This window comes from Acomys minous, assembly GCF_964271855.1.
Source record: "Acomys minous genome assembly, chromosome: 14".
Taxonomy (NCBI): domain Eukaryota; kingdom Metazoa; phylum Chordata; class Mammalia; order Rodentia; family Muridae; genus Acomys; species Acomys minous.
In genome coordinates this window covers 92,798,549-92,820,201 of record NC_140496.1, presented here as the reverse complement: position 1 = coordinate 92,820,201, position 21,653 = coordinate 92,798,549, and the positions used below count along the sequence as shown (strand labels likewise).

Genomic DNA, 21,653 nt, shown 5'->3' with positions numbered 1-21,653 from the left:
GATAGTATTTCTTCACTTAGGAAAAAATACCCTTTCTTTAGAAAGATGGGATGAATTGAGCATGTTGCAAAATACACAATAATGTTCTCTTCAGAAAGGGGACTTCAGCAACTTTTTATCTATATAAAAGCATAAGGTGAGAAAAGAAAAAATAATTTCAGAAATCATGTATTTAAAAACTAGTATAGGGGGCTGGAGAGATGGCTCAGAGGTTAAGGTCTGCTCCTCCAGGGGTCCTGGGTTCAATTCCCAGTAACCACATGGTGGCTCACAACCATCTATAGTGTTATCTGATGCCCTCTTCTAGCCAGCAGGTGTGCATGAGGGCAGAGCACTGTATATATAATAATAAATAAATCTTAAAAACAAAACAAAACAAAAATACTAGTCTAGGGCTGGAGAGATGACTCAGTAGTTAGCACTGCTCTTCCAGAGGACCCAGGTTCAGTTCCCAGCACCCTCATGGTGGTTCACAACTGTAACTCCAGTTCCAGAGGATCCGACATGATTTTCTGACCTTCAAGGCATCAGGCAAGCACATAGTGCAGACATGCATGCAGGGAAAATACTCATACACATAAATAAAAGTAAATAACTATTTTATAAAAATTGGTGTAAACGTCAATGGCTCATCAATTCACTAGCATCAAGCCCCTAGCAACAAAACACACTTTAAATATGCGGCCTCTGCAGCAATCTGGCCATTTCCAATAATCTGCTTTGCCACCTACCATGGGTGACTTTAGGCTTAATTTCTTTGCTCCTCGGATCCTGCAACTGTGAAGTGTAGAAATAGCTGCACTGACCTCCCTAAGCTGCAGGGAGGGTCAAGTAAGTTAACACGAAGCCTTTTGCTTGGCTTAGGTCACTACCTTAGTAGCAGGTGTTGGGCAGGAGCAGAGCCAGTACCTTATGATGGTTGTGGTCCACTAACCCTCCAATCACGTAGGCCTTGGACTCATCTAAGTCCTTCAGGACATTTGGTGAGTCTGACGTCAGATAAACCAGGTCCTCTTTTTTTATGACTTCACTGTAGTGCTCCGACTTGATGTGGATATCCTTCAAGAACACAAGGAGAGCAAGTATATTAATTAGCAAGATACTTTGAAAGCCGGATAAAATGGTTACCCTCTTTCCTATTTCCCCAAAATAAACCTAAATCCAGATCACCTGAATTCAAGCCTGAGAGGCTATTGCTAGAATAACATTAAAATCCATAACCAATTCCTTACCTTGTATCTCAGCCGTGGAAATAGTCTACGAACCTTATTTCCTTGGCTGGGCCTCAGTCTCTAACCTAACCCCACACACTTGTAAAATCTAAAATCTTACTTGCATTATCCAGCCCTTTACTGTGGGGTCAATGCCAACTCTGCAACTCAGGAGCTCTCTTCTGAATATGGCGTCAGCCTACCTTTCTCACTTTTTCTGTTCCAAAAACAAAAAATAAAAGTGCATTTCCCTGCCTTCTTGATCACACTGTTTTCCAGACAAGAAATGTCTTTTCTAATTAACATGCCCCATGTGATTCATCAAAAGGAAATCATGTCAACTTAATTAATAGAATGTGTCTGTTTCTACAAGGCACATTTGAAAGCTTTTCTACCAAACTGTCAGTTCAGAGGTAGTAAGAGCTGTAAGACATTTCAGGTCACATTAACTGCCTGATATGTCACCAGACTAAAGAAAATCAAATGAAGCTAACACTTAGATGGTATAGTATTGATTAATTACTTTTCTAGAAGACAGTATACTATAAATCTGACTTCTATACTTAGTAAGTACTTCAAGAGGAATCTGAGTAACTAGGGGCCAGTGATCTGTATTTCTCTAGAAAACTGAGGATGTAAACAGCTTGGCAAGATACAAACTATATGCTTGCCTAATATATTCATTATTTCTTAGAAAAAGAGACATGAATCTAAAAGACTTGCTAAGAATACTTTTCTTGCAAATGCAGCTTAATTCTTAAGCTTTCTTTAAAAAAAAAAACGCATCTTTTTTTTAAAGATTTATTTATTCATTATTATGTACAGTGCTCTGCCTGCATGTACACCTACAGGCCAGAAGAAGATGTCAGATTCCATTACAGATGGTTTTGAGCCATCATGTGGTTGCTGGGAATTGAACTCAGGACCTCTGGAATAGCAGTCAGTGCTCTTAACCTCTGAGCCATCTCTCCAGCCCCAAGCTTTCTTAATAAATGCAGCTATTAGATTAGTAGTTATTAGTGGGAAAGCTGGAGTCTGGGAGCTATTTTTCACACCTCAGGAGTTTATAACAATGTTTGGCTAATGGTTACAAAATAGAAAGCATGAGTTTAGAAGAAATGAAATAGAGACACTTCCAAATGTTAGAGTGAGTCTGCTCTAAAAGACCCTATCAAGTCTTCCAGATGATATTTTTTTTCAAGAGGTGGCTTTAAGACAGCAGACATGATTCATGAGGGTAATTACAAATGGGCAGGCATGCCATTCTCTTCTTCAGCTGCTCCCCTCGTAACTGTGGGCATGGGTGTGATGACACACAGGGTTTTGGAGTGTACCACTGCTGAGAACTCAGGTAAAACCTCTACAGAAGCCTTTCAGGACCTTAGGAAGTTGGGCCGTTCTACTACCTTCCAGTTGACCCATCCTTTGTCATTTTCATTCATGTTCTTCTTCAGTTGGCCTCCGTGGCTTGTCAGGTAAAACTGATGAGCGATTGGCAGGCAGAGAAAAAGAAGGAACATGATCAGTCAAGCACAAATTTTACCCCCTCATCACTCAGCTGATCAACAGTGAAACCCAAAATATTTTTCACTGAGCTAGAAAAGAATTTGTGTTAACCCTGAGATAGGTGGGAGAAAGAGCACGTGGTAAGGTGGTGTCCTCTTAACCAGTTTCAGGGCATCTCACCCCTCTTCTGGCCTCCAGAGGCCCTTATAGTTACAACCTGTCTGCCACTGATGAGAAACTGGTGTGAAAATACGCACATGTCCTTAAACAAAGATGGCCCCACAGCACGGCAGGGCTGGGGATGTGGAGGGTCGGGGATGGCACTCATGTTCAAAATATTTTTGTAAAAAAAGTGATCAAATAAGCACTCTGAAACTCTCAGGTAAGGGCAGCTGGAGTAACCCATGCCTCTTGTCATGGGGTGGGAAAGGGAACTGGTCTCCTTTAACCCTTCATACACACCTGCACGGGATGTGATGCTCGCCGGTTTTCTGCATAACATCGTTGAATCTGTTTATGAAGTTTCTTAATATCCTATAAAACAGCACAATTTAAAGGACAGGGTTATTAAAGTCATCTTAGGCCATCCCAGGGTGCTAAGGGAATATAATAAGCTGAGTGACCAGGTAGGCAAAAACCTTTCTTTTAAAATATGAGGCCACTGTGATCATTTTTGTTTGATTTTCCTACAGACTAACAAGATTACTATATGTAACGTCAACACTCTGTAATTCACCTGTCCTTTTAAAGTTCCTATCTGTTCGAATGTTAGTTGATGCTGGTTTTACAGACAACAACGAGAAAGCTTCTTTTAGAATCATGCTATTTCCATACTTTAACTCAGTGGCACTGGTAAAATGCCATATTTAAAACAAACTGTGTGCCTGGATATACGTATGTGTGCCACATTCATGCAGGGCCTGTGGAGGCCAGAAGAGGGGTGAGATGCCCTGAAGCTGGGGTTACAGATGGCTGTGAGCCACCATGTGGGTGCTGGGAGCCAAACCTGGGTCCTCTGCACGACCAGCAAGTGCTTCTTAATTGCTGAGCCATCTCTCCAGTCATGCTACGCATTTTTTTTTTCCCTTTTAAATTTGAGACAGGATCTCACTAAATAGTCCAGGCTTGCCTCAAATGTGCTAAATCCTAGGCTGGTCTAAAACTCTGAGACCCTCCTGTCTCAGTCTCCCAAATGGGAGGATTACAGACATGTGCCATAACACTCAGGAACTGCATAATCTTTAACTAATATGTGGTTACTTAGTTTATTCCCTAACTAGGGGGTAAATGTCTGTCTATGCATATATAAGCATATACATAAATATACTATCCATATAAAAGCACTTAATTTAGGAGTGAGAAAGTTTGAAAAACTTAGATTTAGTTTAGTATATAAATAATAACACCTATGAAAATCAAGTGCCTTAACCTAGTTCACATGAGGGATACCTTTAACACCATTAAGTCATCAAAGCTGCAGTCGATGACAAGGCGGAGGCTGCTATGAACAACATCTCTTCGAATACGCTTTCTGTCGTTTCCATCTGCGCTGGACTCCAGTTGACACTGTCGTTCTAATTTCTTTCTCTTGCGTTTTTCTTTTCGTTTTTCTCTAAAATAGCAAACAAAACAATGTTTTTGCTGTTATTTGTACTTTTAGACATTCATATTTAAACTTCTAATTAAACAAATATTACACTTTAAAATAGGGTTATATGAAATATATTTCTTCTATGAGGAAAAAAGGTCAGATATTGGCAACTTTATTTATTCCATGCAATAACAATAACTTTACACAGGAAAAAATTATTTTGCAAAGATAATATAAAGCTTTCTTTAGTGAATAACTGCATTATTCAATAGTTTCATTACTAGTACCATATAAGTCTAAGAGAAACTTATGAGTTATGAAGTAATTACTCACAAGTCATCCCCTAAACGATTTTCTAGTTCAATATCACAGAGAATACTGAAAAGAAAATTTCACTAAATTTACTAAAAGAACAGAAATAGAAGTCCAACTTTTTAAAATCTCTTTTTAAAATGTCTTTGGAATTAGACAATGGCTGCAACAGAAATGCTTTCATGAGAACCTGGTTTAGCCACATCCAGGTCAAGCCAAAGTTTGACCTTCCTGATTGTAGTTTTACCGGGATACGGCTACCAGCTCCCTTGTCTGAGCAGTTTCGGCAGGTCTGCTCCTATTCAGGCGTCTTAGGTGCTGATCTGAGCTCATCAGTATGCCAACTAGCTAAAAACATGAAAAACCTTATTTTCTCATCCTAACTTGAGGTTCAGTGAAGACAACTTTTAACAGGACCCGGCACGCCGCGCAGGGTCGGACGGCACTGCGTTTAGGTACGCACTTGCGCTGCTCTCGCTGCTCTTCCCACTGCTTCTGCTTCAGCAGCTTCTTCATCTGTCGTTTGGACATCGTCTCGGTGCCTGCATCAGTTGTTGGCTTCTGTCTCTCCTCTTCGCCATCACTCCCGCCCAGCTTGCTTTCTACATTATTAGGAGGCTCAATAGATGCTGGTAGCGTTTCAGATGACATAGTTGTTTCTGAAAAAAACTGAAAAGCAAAATGCTTTACACAAACAGACAACTTGCAAAGTAAAACAGCCCAAATGGCCAATAGATGCCAACAAATGTTAAACTCTACTGCTGATAAAAGTACAAATTTAGATAGTTAAATTCCGTTTGTTGGCAAGAATCTTTAACTGTTTGTTGACAGTACTGGTAAAGGACTGAAGAAATAGGTTTACATATAGCATGGAGGGTCACCACACATTTTCTCCAGAAGGTGGGTTATGTTTTGAGCGTTGTGAGGCACTGATACTATCCTGGTTAGCTTCCACTGTCAAGCTGTCACAGCCCAGAGTTAGGAGAAGAAGGCTCAATGGAGTGTGGAGGCGGGTGGGGGATGGGGGAGACACAGACAACATGAACACAGATGGACCCTGCCCAGATGATACTGGCCTGTGGCCATGTCTGGAAGGACATGTCCTGATGGCTTATTACTGTGGAAGTTTATTAATGGGGTAGCGCCATCCCTGGACTGACGGTCCTGGGCCATGTAAGAAGGTTAAGTTAGCATGTGCAGTAAGCCCACATGCAGCACCCGCCACACGCTCGGCTTGAGACCCTGCCCTGACGCTCCTCCGTGATGAACTGTGATCTGGAAGCACAGGCCAGAGACAGACACCCTTCCTTTAACTTGCTTTTGGCCAGAGGCCTTTATCAGAGCAACAGAGAATTAAACTAGAGCAAATACTTTTCTGGCCTAGCAATGTATTTTCTTAGAATTCCTGTAAGAAAGTCAAAACTGTACATTAAACTTTGCATCATAATTTATTCATCCTAGCATTATTTTTAACTATGAAAAGTCAGAATTTACTTTAGTGTCAGCAAAAAGAGTAAATAAATTATGGTTCATCTATAATATAAGTTAGAGATACATACTAAGCAGCCAAAAAAAGCTATTTCCAAAGTTATGCACTGGTAAGAGGAGATGGTTATATTTTAAATCACAGCAAATACTAATATTCCTATTATATCAAATTACTTTTAAAAAATACAGATGCATATACATCTTCAACTTTTATTCATGGATATCTACATTTTCTAACTTGAATAATACAGAGAAGTTTTTTTTTCTAATAAATGTCACTGTATATCTGTAAACACTTTAGTTATGGCTAAAAACAAAATATAAAAATTGATTCTGTAATCAGTCTGAGAAATTATTAGGGTTGAACTGAAATAAAATCATTTAAAGTCAATCATGTACATCTTTACCCATGTTAACTAGAACTGAACTTGCCGATTAGGGGAGGGTGACTACACTGCCACGTCCTTTCTCTTTAATACAGTCCTAACAACAAAGCTTAGCTGTGCCTGTTCATCTCCACCAAAGCCTAAGCATGACCTACTAAATCCTGTATGGCCTTAAGGAACACTGCTTCTTTTTTACAGACCTAGTCTCTCCAGTGAGACCACAACTGAAGCCGAAACAAAAACAACAATAAAACAAACACGATGTAGTAAAGAGAGGACAAAATCTTTACAGAACATGATTTAAACAGTAGTTTTATTAAATGATTCTCACTTTCTCTGAAGTGCAGTGTCACATGGCTTGAAATTTAGTTGATTCTTACTTCATACCGAGAGGATGAGTGAGGAGACAGGGGTTTCAATGATTTTAAAAGAAAATGAAGAGAGTAAAGGCAACGTCCCTAACTCTGCCTGTGTCTAAGAGTTCCTATGAAACAAGGCATCTCCAGCAAGCCTAGCAGACAGAACTCACAACAGCTGGCTGATTAAAGAGATGGATGGAATTACGGCATTATGACTCTAATCCAACACCAAAACTTCCTAGTAACCTAAAACCTGGGGGGGGGGGGGCGCAGGGGGGATTCTGAAGGACCGTGATGAGCACACACTGTGGACGGATGGCCCTAAAGGCGTTAGATAACATTCAAAAATGTATATATGCAAAGAAAGGATAGTGGGGGAAACAAGACTCATTAAACATGCAAACTGAACAGGAAAACATTTTATGAAGCAAGTTTTCAAGAGAGCACATTTCCTGCTTCTCCGTGACTATTTTTCAGCAGATCTCCATGTTATTCAAAACCCGAAGCGCTAGGCTCGCCTTCCTGTGAGAATTAGCCCTTACTTACACCAGGGGGAGCCTTCGTCTTTCACATCTAAAATGTCTCAAGTTAAATTTTAACTTGACCTATCACAGAGTAGTAACATTTCTGAGCAGCCTATCATGAGCCAGTCCTAACTACTATTAATTTACTTTAGCGATTCTGGAAACATTGTGCTGGGTGAGTTTCCAAGCTTTAATTAAGTAAGCGCTAAATGTGTTTCATTTAATAAAATACATGAAATGCTGATAAAATACTAGCTGGCTATCTTATTTGAGCTCGAATTTACCAAGACAGCTTCCACTCCGACTGTCTACTATGCAATAAACACATTGTGTACGAACTTGATGCAATTATGTTATGCAAAACAGCATTTTCGAGCGTTCTTGGTTTTCGTTCGGGTCACGTTTAGTCTATGGCTGCGAGTCGGGGGCTCCTCCCTCGCCCGGAGTGATGCTCACAGCACATTCTCCGTTCGCTAAGCCAAGTTTAACAAGTATTTAAGAACATTTTACAGAAAGTATAGAACATAAGTGTAAGTTTTTCCTTTAGCATATTTTTAACTGAATGGCTAATTCACGGATTTCTTATCAGATGGCACCACAAAACTGAGAACTGACTAATAATGACTAAAACCATGTGGTGTGGGGAGAGCATACATCACCGAAGGCCAAAGACAAAAACCTGGCCGTTTCCGAACCACCTAAAATAAAACATCCCTGTGGCGTGTGTTTTGTTTTCGAGAATTGCTGGAATCAATGACCTCCCGGTAACAGGGTATTTTTATTTTTATTTAATGCGCTGGTCAATTCCGCAGTAGCAATAGCCCTTTGTTCAATTGTCAAATCCCTTTGGCTGGAAGGCTGGCTTGGTAGGGAATCTCAGGAGAAAAAAAAATTAAGTGAGTAATCTCCTAGTATTTATCCTCTTTACACCTCCGGACACATAGCCACATTTTAAACACAAAGTATTTCAGTGACAACTAGAAACACGTCGATCTTAAACTCAACCTCTGCTCACCACGAGGCTCGGCCGCATCTGCAGCAACCGCCCCTCGACTCCCTAATATCCGGCCGCCTGGAGCATGCGGCCCCGCGAAGAGAAAAGGGATGCAGGGAAAGCGCTCTCTAAGCACAATGCAGCACTGCGACCGGCGACCCACATTTCCTTTCCGGTACGGACCCCCACGAACACAGACCCAGAGATTCCCCGCGCGGAACGGGACACGCGCACGCGCGCACACATAGGCCCGCCGCGCGGCCCCCCCCCCTCACCCCCACCGCCCGAGTTTGCGGAGCGCCCGGGAAACGTCTGCCAGCCGGATAAACCGCAGCCGGCCAATCAGGACGCTGGAAGGTGGGGCGAGGTGGGCGGGAGAAACGCGCCACCTGACGCCACTTCCGCCGAGAACCCGCAACTGCTTCCCTGGCCCTTGCCCTCTTCCCCGGAAACCCTGATTGCAGCCGAGGGAAGGGTAGTTCGCGCTCTTTTAGCATCCGAAAAGATACCAAAGAGCCCGCGCGCGACAGCCGCAGTGCCATATTTACCGAGCCGCGGGGCCGAGGGGGAACGCCAGGGTGCGGCCAGAAAGCCTTTTTGAGGTGCTCTCGGCTCCACGCGTCAGGCCTTCGGAAACTTCAACTCCCAGAGGCAGAGGCGGTGTTTGCACGCCTGGTGACAGCGCTTGCGGCTTACGTCATCGAACTGCGCTAATTTCAAACTTAGTTGGAGAAAGGGAGGGGCTTATAGGGGGCGGGGTCAGAACCTGGGTTTCTCTGGAGAGTTTATCGACTACCACGAGGTGTTTTTCCCTGTCAAGAAGTTGAATTTGTACCCGCAGGCATTTATTCGTGTCTACGCTGGAGTTTCGAGAAAAAGATAGTCCTACTTATACATACGAAAATGCAAAACAGACAAAATGCTTTTATTTTTTCTGTGCTGAGAGGATTGATCTATTGTCCAAATTATTTCTGATTTATGTAGGAAAAATTTACCAATATTACATGGTCTTTAATAAGTGAAAAAAAATTTAAGGTGAAATTCTTTTAAAAAATGCATTGAAGTTGGGAATTTTAACGGTTTTTTATGTCCTTAGTAAAATACACACTTTACAGTTCATCCTATGCTATTTTGCAAAACACTAGTGCTATTTCATCGTTTGTAGTACTTGACCTTATATAATCCTTTTGCTAAATATAGACCAAATCAACCGAAGGGGGGGGGGAATAAGCGGTTGTGTAAGTTGACTTAAAAATTTTGTTTTGTCCTTTTCAATTAATGACTTGTAGAATTTGAAGATTAAAAACTATTTTCAAATTTTTGAATAGAAGTCTGCCCTTTCAACACCGAAAGACCCATGATGTAGATTTTTCTTGTCGCCTGACCTTTCAGCATGTTACAGGCTCTTAAACGAACTAAAACATCTCTGAATCTGGCGGGGGAGGGGTGGCGCGGGAAACTGGTCTTTCTTAAACCCTCCGGTTTTACTTGGGAGGGTATGGGAGGCAGGATTCTGCTGTGGATCTCTCAGATCTAAAAGATTTCTGTTAACTGAGCGTTGGCAGTGAGACCTGGCTCCATTTGTGGTCTGTTAGTAGGGCATCTTTTTTCAGCTGCCTCCATATCAGGGCAGAGAGTGGCTGAGGCAGGATTAGTAATTGGATATGGAACCCTCCACATGTAGGCCATTAAATTCAGGCTGGCATAGTAGTGTGCCAGACCTCCGAACAGCTGTTCAGCTGCCCCCGAGGGATCTGTCTTATAAATAAGGATACATTTTTAGAGGCAATGCTGAGCATCCTCAATACTTAAAAGAGTTTTTGTTTGTTTTTGTTTTTTGTTTTGTTTTTTGAGACAGGGTTTCGCTGTGTGTATCTCTGGCTATCCTGGACTCGCTTTGTAGACCAGGCTGGCCTCGAACTCACAGGGATCCACCTGCCTCTGCCTCCCGAGTGCTGGGATTAAAGGCGTGGGCCACCACTGCCCGGCTCTTAAGAGAGCTTTTAAGTTAGGAGAAAATCCTCAGTTTGATGATGTCACCAACTGTGGCTTGGTTATTTGATTTTGTAGTTGCAAAATCAATCTAAAATATGGGGGTGGGGGCTGGGGGGTGGAGAATACCAGTAAAACTTCAGTTTAGCCAAAGACAACAGCATGTAAGAAGTTTAAGGTAAGGTCATGTGATATGAAGCTGTCACTGATTTATAAAACTCATGTTTAACATATTTAACAGTTTGTCTTAGGCCTTTATACAAATATGACTAAATGATTACCTCTGGCCTAAAGGAATAGGAGGGGATCCAGAAGTGAATCCATACTTGAGATGCCTGTGGATATAAAGGAACAAGTTGATGCTTCTTGAGCACATAGTTTCAGAGAGCTTGTAATTTTGCTCCATCTTGGAAAGTAAAGAATTTCTAAATATAAAGGAAGACAGTGAAAGCAAAAACCAAAATATGAGATGGTTTTACACAATGACTGAAAAGCAACGGCGAGAATAAGGAAGAATAGCTCTAAAGATGTTCCTAATTTGAACAATAGTAGACATATAATTCCATCAACTGGCTAATTTAGAGAACACTAGAAGGAAATTGGATTTTTAAAAATACATAGCAAGTTTGGATTTGAATATATATATATGGAATCTGGGGAATTTGTAGGCATCTAAACAAAAGTGAAGTCTAAAACCACTACTACATATTTGTACTTTGAGCCAATATAAGAGGTTTCCATGGGTCACAAGCCTATAAAATCTGTAGGATCAAGAATGTTACAGAGGAGAGAAGTTATCTTCAGGGAAGCCTGAAAGGGCGTTTTCTTTTTAATCAGAGTACAAGCTCCAAGTTGCAATGTGGCCCCAATGATAGCAGACTTAAGTTTTGAAAGAGCAGTTAGATATTGAATTTGTGTGAAATCTGGTTTGTTGGTATTGACATGCTTGGCTTTTTAAACTATTGAGGAGCCATTATAGAAAAAAGAGTTTCTAGAGAAGTTGAAATAGAACTACTTACATAGATCTGGAAAATGTTGTTACCGCCTCCTGGATATTTGCACCCCTGTGTACCAACTACTGTTCCCCATCAGCAAGGAAGGGAAATGAGCATCGGTCAGCGTCAGCAAATGAATGACTTAAGAAAATGTTAAATACATGTATCACGAGCTATTGGCACTTGCCTGAGTATGGGAGTGCTGAAAAGACATCGTGCTGTGCATAAGCTAGACACAGATAAGTGTTTGCACACACGTGTGGAAAATAATACTCAAACACACCAAAGTAGGAGATAAAAGCCACAGTTACCAGGAAGAGGAGATGCAATGCAGGGGACAATGAGGAAGATGTGAGTCAAAATAATACGTATAAGATAAACAAGTCCAGAGAATAAAGGTATAACCCAGGGACTGTAGGTCAGAGAGTTGCTCTGTGTAATATTTTCATACTAAGGAAGTAGGTTTTAGTTGCTTTCATCACAAAGGAAGCAATAGTTGGCTAACTGTGCGTGATGGGTGTGTTCGTTTGTCTCACCATAGCAACGGCATTACTTTTCATACCATATTGTCTGCCTTAAATGTATGCAATAACAGTTATAGAGAAATAAGGTTCACAAATACATATTAAACACCCTAAATAAATCATATCTGTGTACCAATTTCAGACAATTGGCCGCCAGTTTTTTAAGTTGCGCTGCAGACTGTGGAGTAAGAAGAGGGCTGCGGGTAGAACAGAATTTTAGGACACAAAATGGTAATGAGTGCAGTTATGAGCTCCTCCATATGTTTGGCTACATTGGGCAGTCACTAAAAATTCCATTTCTGTCAATCTAGTTATGATTTTTTGAGGCTGAGTACTCTTTAGTAAGTTTAGAGTGGAGGGTGGGGGGCAGAGTAACACTTGTGAGCGCTTTAATTTCAGACTGGGTGCACAAATGCAATCAAATTTAAAGCATGACTCGAAAGGTATCTAAAAAGAAGAAACAGTTTCTTGACTATTTCAGTTGGCACCTTGATTGACTTCAAAAATAGAGGGGCAAACTTTTATCTTAAAGTACCTTGCAATTCATAAATATTGAAGATGCTAGGAAGATGCCTATGGGAGCGAAGTCTATGATGCCCTCATGGGAACAAGCCCAGCGTCTAGCACGGCCACCTGGCTCAGACGGCTGGACCTAGGCAGCAAAGAAGCCGAAAGCCCTGAGGACAGGAGTGCCGCCAAACCGCCAAGAACTTGCTGCGAAATAAAGGTTACTACATGACAACAACAAGAAAACTGGTGGTGGCGGGGGGGGGGGGGGGGGGGGGGGCGGGGGGGCAGGGGAGGGCACCAGTCAGCCCAAGGTGAGGGTAAAAGAAAGAGCAGAAAGCTCTGAGGTCGCCGCTGTGGAATTTGTCAAGTCTCCACATGGAGGCGCTATTTGGAGGCCAAGCCCAGCACTTTGGAGAAACTGTGTTCTAGATTGAACGGGAGCCTAGAACAAAAAGATGGGGGAAAGGTCCAGATGCAAGTGAAGGAATGTCAGAAATGAAGGTTGTGACGTGGGTGCCTGTACGCCATCCTACGGAAACGACAGAAAAGGTATCCGTAGTCTTGAGAGTAGAAAAGTGGTTTGAAGCCCTTCTTTCAAGTACAGATAACACCAGGCCAGCAAGATGGCTTTGTGGATACTGGTCTTGGCTGTCAAGCCTAAGGACCCAAGTTCACTCTCCAAGGCCTGCAAAGTGGAAGGAGATCACTTGATTCCTCCTGACAGTCGCCACCTGCAATCCCAGCCCCAGACCCGACCTCCACACAAGTGCCACGGCATAGGCTCACCCACAGTAAATACTTTTTTAACTTTGTATTGATTCTTTGTGGATTTCATATCACGCCTCCCAATCCTACTCATCTCCCGATCCCTTTGTATCTGCCCTCCTACTCTTGCAACGTCCTCCCCCAAAGTACGAAAACAACAAACAAAGAACACATCTTGTCATGGAAGCTGTGGTGTGTCACAGTGTGCCCCACGGTATATAGTCTTCGTTCGCACATCCTTACTTGCAAATGTTCATTGCAATGGGTTATCGATCTGGTCTGAGGGCTCTGGTTTCTGTTACACTATCAGTACTGGAGCCTTAGTATTGGGTTCTCTTGGCTATCCTGTTGTTGTCCTGTGTCATGGAGCTCCTGCAGCTTTGGGTCTGCAGGACCAGCCCCCCTCGCACACCCCAGCAGCTAGCTCATGGATGGGGTGGGCCAACTCAAAATCCTGGATCTGGGACTGATAGGCAGCTGAGTTGGTCAGCCTGCCAACTCTCCCACACCCACGCTACCAGGGTGGGCACTGCAAGCGTCGCCCCAGCTAGGTTACTCAATGCCTCAGCTGGCGAGGGGTGGGGCCATGTCTCATGCTATCAAGCCCTTGGGCTGCCTCACCAGCGCCTTTAGCACCTCGGCCAGCACTATTATGTACAGCAGCCATGTGCGGGCTGATCTTGAAATTAAGAATTCTCACCGCCTGCCCCCCACCTCGTGACACAGATAGAAAACTAAGAGATTTGTAAAGAGCCTCAAAGAGAAAGTCTGAAAGATGGATAAAGAGCTTAAGATCTAAATAAATCCAGAGATGTTTTCACGCACTGGAAATTCAAAATTGTAAGAACATAGATACTTACTGCCCATACTTAGGTTTTCTTTTTATGATTTTCAAGAATGAAAGGAACCAGAAAGCACTGGAAAATACCAGATTCTGGAACTTGACAAAAATTACAGAGGGTGAGCTAGTAACCCATGAATACTAGAAAGAAAAAAACCCAAACCTTGGTATGAGGTGTGTCAAAGGGGCACAGTGAAATTGAAGGAACTCATGAATTGGGGTCAGGTGGGATGGTTGGGTGCTCATATGTATATGTGGGTGTTGGTGAGTTCGTGTGTGTGTGTGTGTGTGTGTGTGTGTGTGTGTGTGTGTGTGTGTGTGTGTAGAAGTCAAAGGTCAACATCTGGTGCCTTCCTCAGTTGCTCACCGCCTTATTTTTTGGGAAAGGAATCTCACTGAATCAGGAAAGCAGCTGCTGTCTAGATGGCCAGCAAGGCCCAGGACCCTCCTACTTCTGTCTACCCGTTACTTTGCAGATGAGCACAGGTCTGCCTGGCAGCCACCTCCCTAACTCCCTAAAAGAATTCTGAATGACTTTTTAAAAAAACATGCAAGTATAGCAAGAGAAAGTAAAGTACTATTGGGCTATGCTCTGAGGTATAAAGTACCTGTGAGTTCTGATGTAAAGGGTTAAATAAAGAAGTGGGCAGGAGAAGACAAGAAGCATGCCAAGAAACCCTGTATTAACACGTGCCACTACTGCACTGCTAAGGAGAAGAGTAGCTCCTTTTGTAAGAGGGGGTGGAACATAGCACTTACTTCCAAAGAGCCCTGAATAAAAAAGAATGAGTGAAAAATAAGAATAACTTTACATGGAGAGCTGTGACAGCATCCATCAGCCAGGGACTCAGAATAGCCATGCCATTGATCGATCACATTGATCTTCTCAAATGATGTCGTGAAAGCAAAGCTTGAGCTCTGTGGCCTTCTACTGCAAAGTGCTGGGCGGTGGTGGCGCACGCCTTTAATCCCAGCACTTGGGAGGCAGAGTCAGGCGGATCGCTGTTAGTTCGAGGCCGGCCTCGTCTACAAAGTGAGTCCAGGACAGCCAAGGCTACACAGAGAAACCCTGTCTTGAAAAAAAAAATTCAAAGTTTCCAATAGAAGAACAATTTACAAAATACCAAACAGGACTCCACCAAGAAGAACCCAAGTGGACATGGCAATCAAATGTAATGCATCCTGGATAGGACGTTGGAACAGGGCAAAAGACTCATTAATAGCAGATGTAGTCTAGGGCCTTCGAGAGATGACTCAACAGTTAAGATGGCTCTTGCAGAACACCCAATTTTGGCTCTCAGGACCCACACAATAGCTCAGGACTATCTGTAATTCCAGTTTCCTCTGAGGGCTCCTGCACATAAATATACTCAGACACAGACATATACACATAAAAATATTTAAAACAACAAGTGTAACCTGAATAATTATGATTTTTAGTTAACAACTTATAAACAAGTGTTTATTAATAGTAAATCTACCACATTGATGTAAAACATTAGCCATAGGTGTATTTGGATACAGGCTATGTGAAAAAATCTTTGTATTATTGTAATTGTATTTTGTAAATCTAGACAAAGTTTTTTTTTAAAGTAATAGAATAGAATGCAAGAATATATAAGTAAGATGTAAAAAAGAAAATAGAAATTATTATAATAATTAGTAATAATTGCTGGCTGTGGTGAATAAGCCTTTTTGTGCTCACATCAATATTTACATTTAAACAAGAAATTTTCTCAAAATATCTGCATTTGCTATTTAGTAGTCTACTTCCAAAATACAGTAGAGCTATGAATAAATACATTTGTGTAGCATTTTAGATAGCTTCATATTGAATTGATATACATTAATTTATTGAGCCCTTCCTTCCTTCCTTTCTTTCTTTCTTTCTTTCTTTCTTTTCCAAAACAGGGTTTCTCTGTGTAACCTTGGCTATCCTGGACTCACTTTGCAGACCAGACTGGCCTCAAACTTATAGCGATCCACCTGCCTCTGCCTCCCAAGTGCTGGGATCAAAGGCATGCATTACCACCACCTGGCTGAGCTAACTCTTATTACTGAATAAACATCTAAATTTTTGTTATACCACAAACTTATGTGGCCTCTTTTTTGTTACCTTTTTGTATACTTTAAGAACAGTTCAATTCCACAAAATACTAACATTTAAAGAATGTGTTTCTTTAAATACCATTTCTTTGTCCTTAATATCAGTTTGCAACTTTGGGTTAGGGTCACTATTTTCTGCTGGAGTAGATTTTGCTTTCCCTTGAGACAGGGTCTCACCGTACATAGCCTTGGCTGGCCTAGAACTTGCTAGGAGACAAAGCTAGCCTTCAACTCACGGAGAAGCTCCTGTTCCTGCCTCCAGAGAGCAGGGATTAAAGGTGAGTGCTACCATACCTCTTGTCAAAAAGATTTTAAAGATATCCTTTAGAAGGATCTTTTGTTGTTGTTGTTGTTGTTGTTGTTGTTTTGTTTGTTTTTTTCTTTTTTTAAAAAAATTTATTAATTTATTCTTGTTACATCTCAATGGCTATCCCATCCCTTGTATCCTCCCATTCTTCCCTCCCTCCCATTTCCCCTTATTCCCCTCCCCTATGACTGTTCCTGAGGGGGATTTCCTCCCCCTGTATATGCTCATAGGGTATCAAGTCTCTTCTTGGTAACCTGCTATCCTTCCTCTGAGTGCCACCAGGTCTCCCCCTCCAGGGGACAGGGTCAAAGGTGAGGCACCAGAGTATGTGAGAAAGTAATATCCCACTCTTCACTCTACTGTGGAGAGTGTTCTGTCCATTGTCTAGATCTGGGTAGGAGTTTAAGGTTTACCGCCTGTATTGTCCTTGGCTGGTGCCTTAGTTTGAGCGGGACCCCTGGGCCCAAATCTGCCTATCATAATGTTCTACTTGTAGGTTTCTAGGACCCTCTGGATCCTTCTACTTTGCTATTCTCCCATGCTTCTCTCATCTAGAGTCCCAATGGGATGTCCTCCCCTCTGTCCCAGTTTCCTGGTATGTGAGGGCTTTCGTAGGACATGCCCCTTGGGCTAGTATGCAGATACAAGTGAGTATACACCGTTTGAGTCTTTCTGTTTCTGGGTTAACTCACTCATTATGATCATTTCTAGCTCAATCCATTTGTCCACAAATTTCGGGAACTCCTTGTTTTTAATAGCTGAATAGTATTCCATAGTGTATATGTACCACAGTTTCTTTATCCATTCTTCTACTGAGGGACACTTAGGCTGTTTCCATGTTCTGGCTATTATGAATAAGGCTGCTATGAACATGGTTGAGCAAATTTTCTTGTTGTATGCTGGAGCATCTTCTGGGTATATTCCAAGGAGTGGAATAGCTGGGTCTTGAGGAAGCCCTATTCCCAGTTTTCTGAGATAGCACCAGATAGATTTCCAAAGTGGCTGTACTAGTTTGCATTCCCACCAGCAAGGAAGGAGTGTTCCTCTCTCCCCACATCCTCGTCAGCATATGGAGTCGCTTGAATTTTTGATCTTAGCCATTCTGATGGGTGTAAGATGGAATCTTAGAGTTGTTTTAATTTGCATTTCCCTGATGACTAAGAAGGTTGAGCATTTCTTTAAATGTTTCTCAGCCATTTGATATCCCTCTGTTGAGAATTCTCTGTTTAGTTCCAAGCCCCTAGAAGGATCTTTTAATCGTGTTTTTTCTTCTTTTTTTTCTGGAAACACCTTCACTTCTGTTTTAGGATTAAAACACTTATTTACACAGTATATAGAGTACTATGCTGATAATTGTTGACAGGAGTCAACTACAAATTAATATTATTTACTCTGCTTGATGAAGAAATTGTTCTAAAATAGTGGTTTTCAACCTTCCAAATGCTGTGACTCTTTAATACAGTTCCTTGTGTGGGGTGACTCCAGCCATAAAATTGTTGTGGATACTTCACAAGTGTAATTCTGCTGTTATGAATTGTAAATATCTGATATGCAGGGTATCCAAAATGTGATGCTTGTGAAAAAAGGTCACTTTATTACAGGGGGTCGCGACCCACAGGTTGAGAAACACTGTTCTAAGGCCTGATTTTTTTTTTTTTCCGTCCCCTGCCCCCATTGGTGGTGTTAATAATTAGATGGTTGTCTGTTTCTTCCTCCAAGGTGATCCGTTTTCTTATCTGGCTCTTCACATATCACCTTTTCTGTTGTTTGTCTGTATTTTACAGTGGTCTTGAGACAGTGTCTCCTCGCCCCCCCACCCCCAGCCAATGTCTTAATCCCCAGTGAACATCCATGATAACAGTGTAGATTAATTTTGGCTACTAGTTGGATAACCCCCGAGTACAATGATTGCGCGGGGCTGATATAGTCAACTGTGTTTGCACCGTGGAAGAAGCAGACAGAAGAGATGTTCAAAGCGGAAGGATTCGGCTCAATCATGCTGATTGTAAAGGTGTAGAAAGAGGGCCCTGAGCCGGAGGATGCTCCAGAAAGCTGAAAACTGCAGGGGAGTAAACTGTCCCCTTAAGCCTCCAGAAAGCGGCCCACCGCGCTGCTCGACTCCAAGCCCAACGTTGCACTCGTATGTAGAATTTCTCATTTCCAGGACTGGGGGACAAATGTCTTTTGCTCTAAGCTAGTAATTACTTATGCCAGCTACAGAGAGTTCACGCATTGCTTTCCCAAAGTTATGGAAAATTCTTCAAATACGATCTCCAGATATCATCTTCTACGTGTACTCTATCCTCCATCCCTTGAGCAATCTTAAATATTCTGTATCTTTATTTTATTTTGGCAGTTACTTAAAAACTAGTGGCTTCCAGTTCCGCTAAAAATTAATTCATGTGTTTATCCCTGTAAATCATTTGACTTTAAATATAGTTGAGTTATATTTTGTGCACATTTAAAAGTAAAAATGTGTACCTCTACCCAATATTTTATTTTAGGCCTGAAAATTCCATCTTAAGAAGTACAATAATATTATTTTATTATTTTTATCAAAATTAAAATTTTATTTTCTTTATACTCATCTGTTGAAATCACTTTTGCTAGTTCTCTTCAGTCTATCAACCCAGTTATAACTGACCACACATGCCATTAGAAACCTCTTAGGTTAATGTTTTTCTGATTACTCATAAGCATGTGTATATGTGTTTATGTATGTTTACTGAATTCTGTTTTGAAAAAAAAGACTGTTTTTATCTTAGATTCCAACTGCCTCATGCTTAAGCCTCAATTTTACATTCATTAAAGTTAGTAATTTAATATTTCTCTATTTTAACAAGAAAAATCTTAACAGTATTTGTTGAAATATATTCTACCATCCTTAGTGTGAAAGACGTCCTGGAACTATAAGAATGTTCTTAACGAAGTATGTTTCTCAGGATTCTGCCAAAATGCTAAGTTCCTTACTAGATTACAAATGCCATCACACTTTAAAACAGCTTCTGAGATCGGCTTAAAGTGTCTGAAATTTTGCTTCCTTCCTTCCTTCCTTCCTTCTTTCCTTCCTTCCTTCCGTGCCACACTCTTTCTTAGGACAGAGCAAAATGTTCTGATGACACCGATAGACTTCTCAGGGCTGACTTGCCACGTCTATATCTCATAGGGTAACTTATTTCCTCTCAGCCTTCAGTGGGCTAAAGTTCGTGATCTTCTAATCTAGGGAGCGAAGGTAGCAACCTATGGTACCCACAGGGCACACCTGCACTTCGCATTCCGGTCCTCGGTCGCTAATTTCAGTTTCCTCATTTGTCAAGGCAGCGTGATAGTATGGCAAGGTTAGGTGCCACCGAAGGGGTTTGTGGCAGCAGTGTTGTTTTAAAATGTGTTGTCTGCTTTTGTGCTGACCAGTGCAGATCGGTGTAACCCTGTACTGTCAGCCAGGAATATGCATCACAAAAACAAGCGTTCTGTTAGCTTCCATACTAAGTCCTCATAGTCCTATGAAAGGCCAGCCCCAATTAATAACGATTTCATCCCATGTTCAAAAAATCAGTTTCTTCTGCCACCCCAACTTTAATATTTTTTAAACAAGCAAAGATATTTTATTTCTCATTTTAGGTTTCATTTTTCTTTATTCTTTAAAGTAGTTTTTAATCAATTAACCTGAGCCAAGAGGAAAAGACTGTTGTGATAGCCAAATGTAAACTATAGTATTGATACCAGCTTTTGTTATTTTATGCTGTGCTTGCCGTTCTTTCCTGCTTTGTGTGCCATGCAAAATAGCTGGTGAGTTTAGGAGACATCGCTCCCATATGTTGTACACTGTTCCGTGTGCTAGAGCTACACAGACCAATGCTTCGTGCCACACAGAGTTCCCTGAAGATGAAAGTGTTAGGCGTTCTTATCTCAGGGAGACAATCATGAGGAGTCTTTTCTCAAACGTCTTTGTAAAAACAGAACTATATAAGCCAAATATAAACAATGATGTTAGGACCAACAGAAGCAGCCAATTTGTGTCCTGTGATGGAGTGACGGTTGAATATAGTGCTTTGTAGGAGAAATCAAGTGCTCAAGTGAACCAGCACTCACCTGATTAGGGAATCGTGATATGCCTTTTATTGGTTGGACTCTGGTACAAACGCCTGACGACTGCTAGAACTTTACCCAAGGAGACACGTATCACACACCACAGAGTCTAACGACAGCTGTGAGTATGTGCGACTGTGACTCTGAGATGAAAATGCAGCGTATTTATTATGCACTTGAGTAAGATGCAAAATGGTTCTCCATTAAAATAAATACGAACGTAGGCGTAAGTGACTATAAGGCTTTCTTTGCCTATCTAACATTGTGAACACATTTGGAGATGCGTTCAAATTAAAACAAAGATGCCATTGTGGTACATGTGTTTAATCCTAGAACTTGGGAGGTAGAGACAGAGGATCACTGTGAGTGGAAAGCCATCCGCTTTTACACTGCGAGTTCTGGGTCACCAGGGCTGCATAGCCAAGTGCCATCTCAAAAACAAAGTATAGTGACAACAACAGCAACTGAAGAAAAGGACAGGCACTTTAACATTATAATGTATAGGGACACCTATAGCCACGAGCTCTTTTCTAGTAAAGCTGTGTGTATGTGCGTGTGTGTGCGTGTGTGTGTGTGTGTGCGTGTGTGTGTGAAAGAGAGAGAGAGAGAGAGAGCACATGTGTGTACCCTTTTCTGTCTGTCTGTCTCCAAGAAACACAGTGATAACAAATGAAGTTCTACTCTCAAGAGGAGATTAAAATAATTTTCACCTTTCAATTTTGCATATGAAAACAGACTTCAAAATAAATGCTTAAATTTGGAGTTTTGTTTTGTTTTGTTTTTTAATTTTGCATTTCACTTTGCAGCTATCGTTTTACCTAAGCTGTCTAAGAGATCTAAGCTCGAGGTTTGGAGAGTGACAGGTTTTCAGAGGAACCAGGATAAATTTAAGAACCCATTTTACACATAAAACATGGCCATGAGTATTTTCAAAGACATTCCAATAACCCTTGCTGCAGACTTCTTCTTCTAACCCCGCCACACATACACACATACACACCTGACACACATGCACGCATGCACACACACACACACACACACACACACACACACACACACCATGCCACTTTATTTTAGAAGTGTTTATGTTTCTATCAGGACTCTGGAGGGAGTTTCCAGTGACAAGTGTTGGCTGGGTCAGCTTATGAGTCCT

The 21,653-nt window shown here is 41.6% G+C and overlaps 1 protein-coding gene across 4 annotated transcripts in view; it reads right to left on the bottom strand.

Annotated features, from left to right (window-relative positions):
• Positions 1–5,271, bottom strand: part of TRMT10A (tRNA methyltransferase 10A) — a gene marked incomplete at its 5' end in the record, with an annotated part of 32,776 nt that extends 27,505 nt beyond the window's left edge. For all 4 annotated transcript variants that reach the window (XR_014774640.1, XM_084757481.1, XM_084757482.1 and 1 more), the window contains 5 exons: positions 910–1,059; positions 2,618–2,692; positions 3,180–3,251; positions 4,167–4,329; positions 5,084–5,271. Coding sequence is in view for 3 of the 4 variants with exons in the window: in XM_084757481.1 (XP_084613607.1) it covers positions 910–1,059; positions 2,618–2,692; positions 3,180–3,251; positions 4,167–4,329; positions 5,084–5,271 (648 nt within the window). The remainder of the gene's footprint in view (positions 1–909; positions 1,060–2,617; positions 2,693–3,179; positions 3,252–4,166; positions 4,330–5,083) is intronic.
• Positions 5,272–21,653: the final 16,382 nt, after the last annotated feature.